The 11,723-nt window shown below is 29.1% G+C and overlaps 1 protein-coding gene across 4 annotated transcripts in view; it reads left to right on the top strand.

Moving 5' to 3' along the window:
• The first annotated feature begins 1,161 nt into the window (after nucleotides 1-1,161).
• The window catches only part of AdamTS-A (ADAM metallopeptidase with thrombospondin type 1 motif A), a 500,044-nt gene continuing 489,482 nt past the window's right edge, over nucleotides 1,162-11,723 (top strand). For all 4 annotated transcript variants that reach the window (XM_014430963.2, XM_014430964.2, XM_014430962.2 and 1 more), the window contains exon 1: nucleotides 1,162-1,312. In XM_014430963.2, the coding sequence (XP_014286449.1) occupies nucleotides 1,189-1,312 (124 nt within the window). In that variant the 5' untranslated portion in view covers nucleotides 1,162-1,188. The remainder of the gene's footprint in view (nucleotides 1,313-11,723) is intronic.

Here is an 11,723-nt window from a genome sequence, read left to right as displayed (position 1 = left end):
AAGTACATTTCCACTAGCTTTGTGAAAAATACAATACTATTAAAGCTACTATCTATTAGGAAAATGACAATTTTTCAATCAATTTTCATAAAAGAAAAAATCTTTAGTTGTTATTGTTCATAAAGCTAGTGGGAGTATACTTAGCACCACTTGTGTGTGCACCAATTGATGTGTGACATCCTTTTAAATTTAGTTCCCTATTTTAAAATACCCATTGGGTCTAAGTGACAGTTTTTAATCTAAAGTGGTTCAATCGTGGGCTTTTATATTTATAATATAATTTTATTTTTCACAGTCTAAAATAATCAATTCGCTTTTATTTGTTCTAAAACATTCAGTTTTTAAGCCGTAAAACACCAATATTATTTTTGTTCTCGAGATATGAGGCATTTTCTAAAAAATGCATTTAATTTGGAAGATGTGAAATAAGCATGGAAAAATATTTTTCATCCTTATAGTACAGATACTTCTACTTTTATAAATGTTATCAAAAATTTAATGTTTAAAATATTTAGTTGTTTCTCTCGGCCTGATATATTTTAATGTTTTTAACAATTTTCTATTCCTTTTGGGTTGTAAAGCAACTGAATATTAAAAAGGTAATCGTCACTTAACTAATGAGGGAGCTATACAAAATATAGTCAGGGATTTAGATGAACATTTTAGTGTTTAGCATTTAATTTCATTGTGCTTATCCAACAGTGAAGATCGTAATGGTTACTTAAAATACTTAAAAACTAGGGAAATGTTATCAGCTGTCGAACCATTGAGTAGAGACCGCATTGCTAGTAAATAACCCTTAAGCCCTTTATCAATGTTGTGTTTGACAAGGATTTGTATATAAGTTTATGTTGTTGATATCGGTATGGGTTCTTAAACGCCATTGGGTTCGTTAACCAGTATATTTGCTTTACTATCTGTCTCTTATAAGGGACTCTCTCTTATAAGACTATATCATGTAGCTTCCTAGGTCTTATAAGACTCTAGCTATCTCACGTACGTTGTTCATACATGTGAAACTGTCGTAGCAAGGAGACAGTTCGACAAAGAGAAGACTGGTACGGAGGCGAAGACAGGTGGCCGACCCTGATCCCGATCATTTCCGAGCGGTACCGAGTGATGCCGATCCCTAGGGTAGCCTCAGTCACTGTTCGGTGGCGATGCGAGTCGGTCCGGAGTTGTAGAGAGATGCGTTCCGGGCAGCCGCTGGCCCGCGTCCTCTTCGCGGTCGTCCTCTGTGCGATCGCTGTCCTTTCGGTACTCCTCGCCTTCAGGTTCTTCGTAGCGGGTCGTCTCCACTCCCCGATCAAAGGTAAGCAGTCTTCAACTGATCTCGTGACCTAGAGTCAAATGTTTTTTCGTACCGGCTACGGTCGTTGATGACTTAAAACTTTGACAGAATATTGTAGATGAATATAGGAAAAAAAATTGGTACGATAGTAAATAAAAATGGAAAAGTTTTCAATGTTTTTAAATTATATTAACTTAAAAAAATTTAGAATCCTTTACACTGAAATTTTTATCAGCAATGAAAGCCAGCAAGAGTAAAAGTATCAAAATCGCTGAAACAGCTTCTTCATGACATAACAAAAATCTATTCACTTTTTTATACTTTTTGTAACTTTTAAAAAAATTTCAATTTTTACCAATAAAATTGTTATCATCGATGAAAACCATTACAGTTAATGTTCATTTTTTACAATTAATTGTATCAGAATATCTGAAACAGGGTTAATTTCTCCTCATGATATAATAAAACCTCTCATTTCTTTTTTCTAGATTTATCTTAAAATATTAAAAAGAAAATAACTGACCCAGAATGAAATAATTATTCTTCAATCAATTAATTTAATATCCTATTGCAAATTTTGGACAAACTACAGAAGTTAATAACTTAAGTAAAATATGAAGAATAATTTGTTATAATATATAAATTGCAGTCTATTGAGCAAAGTACTACTTACAATTTTAAATAAATGTTAAAAATTTATGTTTTTTTTTTCAATTTTTTGTTTAAGTTTTAAGTTGTATTGAAAAACCTACTGATGAGATTTATAAATGAAAACCTTAGCTTAGTTAATCAAGAACAGTAAAAATTTTGGATATTTTCTTCTGAATCCGTTTTTGAACATTTGTGGTGGAGTTATTAGCTTTATATTTTTTTCTCTCGTATTTAACAGAAATGTTAATAGAAAATAACTAAATGGAATAATGATATTAAAAAGATTAATTTTTTGATATTCATACATAAGATTTTTGTAGCTGTAGTATATCCACTTAGTTTTCAATATTTTTTTAAGAGTAAAGGATGGATTAATACCATTTGTTCAAAATAACTGACACAGCTACTCTATTTTTTTCACAGAGCATAGTAAAAATTTATTCATTCACGTGCTTGTGACTGCCGGGATGACATTGAAATTTGTTTCGTCAAGAACTCACATTACGTCGCTGTACGCGGACGATGAACTCTATCTAAAACTTGAATCTAAGCTCATTTTATAATGATTTATATCGAATAGTATATTATCAATGAACATGTTTGAACAGAAAAAAAAAACTTAATTAGTTCACTTAATTTTTTGTTAAAATTGATAAAATCTAAATATTGAAATAAAATTATTGGATTTGAACCTATTTTGTAAAATATGCAATAAATTGAAAATTTAGTTTTTTCATATTCAAAAAATTGCTAAAAATAGGTCGTCCTTAAAAAATATAATCTTATTAAAACAAAATTAAATCTCAATACTCATATAATAATATCTTCTAAGCAAGTTTCTATTGAAATAAATATATTTGATTAATTTTGTTTTTGATCATTACAGGAGGGTATGGGAAAAAAAATGAATAATTTTTTGATGGCACTTTTAGAACAATTGTATATTGACAAAAAAACTTAATTTTTGTAAATTTTCGAACGAAGAAAATATACTCAGATAATGTTATAAAGCTCTTTCCGAGTATAGATTACAATTTGTACACATGGTCCCTGTTGTAATTGTCAGAATGGCATTGAATATTCTATTTAGTCAAACTGGTTACGCATGTTACGTTAAATATAACTCCTGAATATTAAATTTTATTGCTTTACGTCCTAATCATCATTATCATTCAAATGAAAACCTCATTTATAACTAATTATTAGATTAGTGTTAACGTTTAAGGTATTTGTTACATTTTAACATAGAAATTGAAAATAAAATACTTAAACGTTTATTTCATATAGAAATGAATAACTAAATATTTTTATTTATCTGTTTAAAAAAATCTTTTCATTTACTTTTTATTATTAATTTGATTTAATTTTTTAATTAGAAAATCTCTCTTTTTTTACTGTGGCAAGTGGTATAAACCGTTTTCTATTTTTAATTACCGTGTTTTTCACTCTCAGAGGTCATCTGGCTCAGTACAATGTTCTTGGCTGTGATGTATTCTAAGTTAATTTACCAGTTTAGCTTTGTCTGTTTTTATGCATTTTGCCAACGATCTTCAAACATGGTCATATTAAAAATAAAATAGAGATTTATGACCAACGCTGTCAGGAAAAGCAGGTTTTCTTGGCTGCTTTCACTGAAAGTATGAGTAATAAACCCCGGTTTACGACGCGAGATCCTTTACAAGGGGAAGATGTTGGATTGGTTATACCATTAATTTAATATATTTAAGGACTTATAATTTTATTAATACAGACTCTAGCGTTATAAAATAACGTTCTTCACCTTTTGATAAATTTCTAATCACTACTTCACTAAAATTCGAATGTGCATTGTAATGGAAAACAATAAAATATAATTGTATGTACACTACTGGATCAGTAAAGAGTTATTGAAACCTATGATAAATAAGTAAGTACTTTTTCAACTTTTTTTTTTCTCCAAAATTTTCCAAATTAAATGCTTCAAATCAAAGTTTATTTTTATCTAGTCTACATTTTAAAGGATTGTGACTCAACGCTAAGCCGTATTAACAATTGATAATTATTGTTAAAATAACTAAGCGATTAATGTATCGGTTGTTGCGTTTTTTCAAATTATTTACCTAATTTTCAAATGGAAACTATGGAAGTAAAATTATTAAGTAGAGATGGTTTAGCTCTAATTAATAATTTTACTTCATCTCATGTGAAAACTATTCAAAGATAAATACTTAAAACAATAATTAATGTCTCTATATTATTATGTCAGAATAATAATTAATGAATGAAATCCTTATTCATTTAATACAAAATACGAATAATGAATATAATAAAACATTGTCGACACATACTTCAATTTCTAGCGAGGTATGTTTTATCCTATAATTTTCTTGGATAATATGGAGCTAGTAAAAATAATTTTTACTATAAATATTCATGTTTTTACAATAAATAAAGGAAACCAATTAATAATGGTAATGATAATTTGAATTTTTCGTTTTATTTGATGTCGTTTTCCCTTCATAAATGGTTCATTAATATTTTAATCGATAGTAAAAAACTCTTAATTTTTGTAGTATAAGAACTGCTTAGTGGAATACGAATAGATTTCGCTTAGAACTGTGAGACAGTTGGCTAACCTGTCCCAGACATCCATTCAGACTGACAATTTTACTTTCAGGAATGTTTTATATTTAACTTCGTTTGTGAATTATTAATAATTATATTATTTAAAAATATTTATTAACTACTCGATAATGGAGTCTGTTAGATTTGACTTGGATTGGGTGAGTGTAGGATTAAAAAAAAGCCACTCTAGTCAACTAATTTTTCATTCATCTTGAATTTTCATGTATTTTGTGATTAGGCCCAGCATATCATAAACTCAAATATTATATAAAAAAAGAAATTATATATATTATATACTTTATATATATTATATATTAATATACATAATTATATATATTATATACTATGAATTTCCCAAAATAACGAGTTCTTTTTTATAATTCCCATGTATCTTCTGAAAGAAAATGGTATGTTTTCTCTTAAAAAATACACACATAATCACAATCAAAAATCACTTCCCATTTGGCATATTTATCTGGAAAATATTTGAATTTAAAGCAAGTTGAGATAAGTTGTTTTATAATCTCCATTGATTTTTAATGTTAATAGTGACATGATACCTATACAACAAACAACAAATTAAAAACTAATATTCTAAAAATTATGTCTGTGGTTTCTATAGTAAAGAGTATCTTAGTTGATGTTTTTTAGTTGATCATAAATTCACATTTAAAAAAATAAAATTAATTTATTTTCAAATTAATAACGATTTATAAATTAAATTAACTTGAAATTAATTTTCTAAAACAATGCATGTTTTTCAATAACAGTTTTAAAATCTTTTTGCATAAATTCAATAATAAGTTATTGAATTATAGATAAATAATTTATTCACTATTTCTTGATTTGTAGTGAGTAGAATTCATGGACTGCTTTGGTACCTGTTTACCTTTAACATATGTATATCAAGTAACGTATTGTTGAACAGTATGTTTCTGCAACTGTTTTACGGAATATTTGACATATCTTTTTTTTTTTTTAGTTTAATTCTACTTTTGAGTTTTTTGATATTGAATTATTTAACAATATTACACTTTGGCAACTGTTCCTCAAATTTCCTAACGGCTTTTGGCTTTATCACATTATTGTTCAACATTGATCTGTAATGTCAAAAACTTCTTATATTTTACTTAATTTATTTTGTATATCGCTGATTTATCTCACGGTACTATAAATCAATCGATCTACATTTTTTCTTTTCAAAAGCCTCTTATCATGCCTCTTAAAATACCGTAGATACTTATCTATCTTGCAACCTCCTCTTCGTTTGCTCGTGGCCTTATTTTAGTGGCACACAAATTGTTTGGGTGCATATAGTATATATATTTTAGCCAAGTGCTAGTATATTATTATGTTTTTTATGTGTAGTATATTATTAACGCATTAGCCATGGGTCTGTGTTTAATATTTGTAGTTTAGCGTTTAATTTGCAACGATAAGATACGGATTTTTGTACTACCAAATATTTAGTCTTTTCATTAGTCTAAAGCAGTGTATATTGGAGATAATAATTCTTACATCGTTATTTTGGTTTTCTGTTTGAAAAGAGACATTTCACAGTACTATAATTATTCCAAAATAATTTTATAAAATGGGTAAATTTTCACTTAATTAATTTTATACTATATCTTGAATGTCATTGTTGAACTTTTTATTAGTTTGTTTTATTTTTTTTTCAATGTTTTCATTCAGTAGTATCTTGTCATCATAATATTATATGTAAGCTATCTCTTCCTGAATGGGAATCGGTTCAATCAGTAGATTGAAAATTACTAATAATAAGTATTGTCGGTCACATTAATTAGTTCCTCGAAAATATAGTTTCATTAATAATTTTTATTTTTTAACCTCAAGCTTGTAATTTCCGACATACGGTGATTATCATACAGAGACTTGTTATGATCAGGGTGGGAAGGCCGAGTTTTCATTATTACCATTTAAATAAAAGTCAAACCACCAACTCAGGCCGGACTCACACCTGTGCCGCAGCAGATACGAAGTTGCTAAGCTGGTGCCTAACGCACTCGTATACCAAGGCCTCAGATTTATGAAGTTACCGAAATCAAATAAAAAAAACCAACACCTTAATAATTATCCAAGCAGGATAAGCAGGTGGCCAAAAGACACTTAATATCCCTGACTGAAATTGGCCCAGCAATCAACAGGTACAGAAACCTCGTGAATCACTGCCGTACGACCAAGGACGTCTGCACTCCTGTCTACATTTAGAATTTAGGTTTTATTAACAAACTCAATATTTATTGTTATTAATCTTTAACGAACATCAGGTTTTACTAACAAATCCATCAGTTCGGAAGGATTGTTTATAAAAAAAAAACTGATATAGTTTTTTTTGAGACAGTGTGAAAAAGAGCAGAATTCGAATTTTGGTCGTACTAACAATTTTTAACCCGGTCGAGCCTCAGCTATTTGTTACTTCAGTGATATTTGTTGCTCTTGGTCAAGGTAACAATAATACTTTTAACAGGGTTATCTTGATTATTTGGGTTTTATCTTTTGTTTTGTTTTTTTAGTTTCTACCAAAATAACTTTTTTTAGTTACTGAAGCTGGGAGAGAAACATTTCGTTAGACATAACAGACATAAGCAGTCGTGAGAAATAAGGGTTGAATTGTCTATTTATAGAGACTTTTATATTACATATTATTTCGTCAATTATATTTAAAAAAAATAGATTAAGTTATCTCTAGATAAATTTATTTGTGTACTAAATTAACTAAAGGAAAACTATGAATATGAAAAAAAAAACCTTTTTCATAGGTAGGTTTAGTATGGGGCTTTAGCTAAGCTAACTTTTAAGTGGAACTGGTTACTATGTAGGTGTGTACAGAGTATGGTTAGTGAACCCAAAGGTTCGATGCTGATTCCTTCTATCATTGTCTTCACTCATCTACCCAATGACGCCCATCCAAACCCAAAGCCAAAACATCAGTCGTGACACAATATACATTTCGGTCTATCCTCATCAGACGTTTGCCCGCCATATTGTTCATTACTAAACTCTACAACATTACAAGCTATCTTAAACGTTGCTGTTACTATGTAGGTGTATAAGGAATACTATTCTAACACGGTACTGTTACTATCAATAGTTTTTCAATTTAAAATTTGACGTTTTCTCAGGAATTTGGATTCATTAATTATTGTATAAAATAGGAAGACTGAGAAATAAATGAGTGGAATAAGTTGGGGTTGATACTCGGAACGTCCTAGGCGTTGGCAACTGGATGGTGATTGCACAGAATCGCGAAGATTGGCAGAAGTTGCTGGTGAGACCCGGACTCAGCAACGGGTTATTCTGCCGTAAAAAAAAGATATAAATAAATAATATTATTGGACGCACTTGATGCATACCTTAAGATTTTTTTCCTTCTCTAAATATGAATATCTTTAGGAATTTAATTTATTATCTGATCAATATAATATTCACTAGCATTTTCAAGATAAATATTCAGAAAAGTTAAAAGAGATATGACAGCAATAACTTTCTTTAATGTAGTCATTGCTACTGTCTGAACGGAAATCGCTGAAATATCTTATGCAACTTTGGATGTTATCCAGAACTTTAATAGATCGTTACACTATATTTCTCCTCTTCAGACTGAATTTACAACCTAATAACGTCTGTCCTCGCAGGATCACATTTGATGATAATTTTCATTCGTTCTGTTACGATACTTTCTGTTCTATTATGAGCGAGCAGAACATTGAGTCCAATCCTATCATTTGTCGTCATAACTGGATTAAATCTGAAAACTTCCAGATCAGAAGTTTTTTATAGGTGGTGATTAACTGGTTTTTCAGGCAGGATTCTAATCATTCATCTACTAGTTAAAAATATTTTATTGTCATATATTTTCAAATTTCGTTTGCACAACTTGGATATTATTTATTTATTTATTTAATACTAGATCAGCCTGGTGGGCCCTACATACAATACAAGTTGATATAACCGTTGAATTTTAATTTTTTTTTTTTAACTATTGATTATAGGTGGTCGGGTAGGGGATATAAATCTCGTACAAAAGACACTCCTAACTATATACAACGTTATAATTAAAATAAAATAAATAGATAAAAATAATGCTTCTTAATAAAAGAGGGAAAAAAAATCGAATTCCTCCCGAATCCAATCCTTACAGTCCAAAATCCTTCGTAAAATCCTTAATGCTCCTTACTTTGTCACAAATCAAATCATCTATCAGGACCTCAATGTCCCATATGTTGCCGATTTGGCCAGAACCAGATACCAATCCTTCCATAGTAAACTTCCCAACCACACAAACCAACTCGTTTCTAACCTGGCTTCTCCTTCACTGCCTAATAATCCTCCTAGGCGTCTGAAAATAAGATGGCCTCGAGATCTTCTCCTCTAGAAATATTTTTGGAGTTCCATCAATGTGTAGATTCTCCACATGTTAGTATCATGTCATAATATAACTTACAGCAAATTTACTTGATGTGTATGTATCTATACAGTTATAAATAACAATAAATAAATCATTAAAAAAAAACTGTTTCACCTCATTTCTCTATTTATGAATACTAAAACTTTTAATTATTCATAATAACTTTAATACCTTGTCCATATTGTTTGTTGATTACTAAAAGTGAAATAAAAACTCAAAAATGATTTAAGCTAACATTTTGTTTTTACGATAAAAGTAACACACCTTTTCTTTTCTGCTTTCACTTTGTTTACAGCATGCTTAATATTTTTTTTTTTTGGCCATGAATCTTTATTTATTAGCTGATACAGGTTTTTTGTTTTTCTTTATTTGTAATAAATTAATGAAAATAAATATTATTTATTATTATTCGACCCTATCGAATTTATATTGGGTTCACTTTAAGCAAATCGGGCCTCTTTGATGCGGCTATCTCAACAGTACGATATTTTTCAGATGAGTAGATTTTTTATTTGATTCTCGGTTCAATCCCTATCCAATCTAAAATCTAAAGGATTTATACTTTAGTAGTTTACTTATGTAGCTTACTTCTGGGCTTTCCTGACTTTGAAGGTAATGTTTTTTAACTTTGGAGGGGATAAAAAACTCTTTATCAGGTGTTCCACACTTTTTCCTACAGTTTCAACATTTACCACAAAATAAAATTATTATATATTGAATGAATGTGATACGCGCACCGCACAAGATTTTTATAATACACGTGTATAATTAAAAACCAATGGCTCCCCCTCTTGAATGTTTATACGTTCTAGGCAGTATTATTATAACCTTAACAACTCTTCCCTTACGAAACAGATGGTATGGATGACTAAAATAAAATAAATGATTTTAGTTCACATTCCTTTACATTTTCGCTTAAGAGGTAGTTTTAATAAAGTATTGTGCATCATGGAAATAATAATAGTTTAATTAGTTCCATGTTTGCCAATAAAAGAAAAGTCAATTCCAAAGGTTTAGTATTTTTGTTTTAAATGAGGTCTAGAATTGCGAAACAACTCGTTTCAATTTTTTATTTTTTTTTTTTCTATCAACATTTTTGGTTTTAAATTTTATCAAAAGGTAAAATGATTAATTTTATGTGATTTTTATTTTTTTTTTTTTTACTTTTTCTTTTTTACTCGATATATGATATATATATATGTATCTAGAGAGGGAGTTGAAAGTAGAAAATGGCTGAAATAGGTGACATTTTTTACAGTTTTCTTAAGCTGTCCGCTTTATATTTGTCTGATTTTATAAATGTTCCTGCAGTCTTCAGAACAATAAAAATTGAAAATTGTTTTGGCTAGTTTTAGAATTCTACACCTCATATTGAAGTAAAAAATTTCACTTCCTCCTCCCCCCCCCCCCCAAAAAAAAGTTCCCACCTTACTGATGTGGAGCGTTGGTGTAGCCCTTGTAGTTTTTTAATTTAAATTTTACAAAAATAAAATTATTTTATCTGTTTCACGTTGACGTAAGATCTTCTTTAGGTTCCTAAAAGAGTCGTTGCCTCCCCTCATTGGATGTGCTTTATCGTCGAAAAATATAGCCATATAATGACACGTTTAAAGCTTTCTTTCAGAGGAGATAAGGAAGGTAAGGTTGGAAACAGGTTTCCAGTCTGCTTATTTCACTTTGTATATTTATTCCCAACTCTGTTTAGAAATTATTCGTTCCAGGTTTTAATTCATAAACATGTTTCCTCCAGTTCGACATATTTTCAGAATGGATGATGAAATTTATGATGCAAAAAATAAAAGAAATTTGTTACGAAAAAGTAAATTCTTTGGATTCCGACTGGCGAATAGATGAGAATAGCCTGTGTTCACGAGACAAGATTTCAATAGAAATTTTTGAAATGTTTAGTTGAATTTTTTCAACACCTACACTTATATGTATAAAATAATTAGTCATGATTAGCAATGGTATTTTTATGTTTTTCTACAACCTCTTTATCCATGATTATGCTTCCTAGGGACATTTGATGATAGTTTTAACAATTTCAAACTAATTTTAAGACATTTTCAATGTTATATATTTTTCTCATATATATAATCTCATACGTATTTTAGTCCATATTTCCTTTGATTTATCATTAGATATCACCTATATGATATAGTTCTGAAATTATTTTCTTCTTTCTTTCTTATGTATATTAATTCTTACTTAATACTTTTTCTTTTTTGCTGTAGCAAAATGTTTTTAAATTAGAAAAATAATAAATAAATGTATAGATAAAGATAAACAGAGATAGTTCTAAATTATTTTAGGAAATGTGTAAGTGCACGAGTTTAGTTCTAGGGATTTTATTGCTTTCAAATCCCATATCTTCTTGTTATCTCTGTGATGTGGAACAATTTTTTGAATGTGGATCAAGATGATTTTGTAACGAAACCATAGCTGATTTGTTTTTTGAATGATGCATCACGCTTGTGAATTTATTGATGTGGAAGATAATGATGTCGAATAGAAATAATCATTACAATAGGATGTGTTTTTTCTTGTTTAAATCATTGTTTTGACAAATTAATAAGTTTTTTGCTTCTTTTAGTATTTCACTCAATTTGAAAAGTTGGATTTCTACATTTTGGAATACTTTTATATTAAATTCTTTTTATGTTTTTACTATATATATATATATAAGTTACGGTATGAGTCAGCTGTTATTTCGATGTCAGCTGACTGAGGAGATCAGCTGATCGAGGG

This window comes from Halyomorpha halys, unplaced genomic scaffold (assembly GCF_000696795.3).
Source record: "Halyomorpha halys isolate HHAL.00 unplaced genomic scaffold, Hhal_1.1 Scaffold928.1, whole genome shotgun sequence".
NCBI lineage: Eukaryota > Metazoa > Arthropoda > Insecta > Hemiptera > Pentatomidae > Halyomorpha > Halyomorpha halys.
Note: the sequence above shows the minus strand (reverse complement) of the source record. Positions and strands in the feature narration are given on the sequence as shown.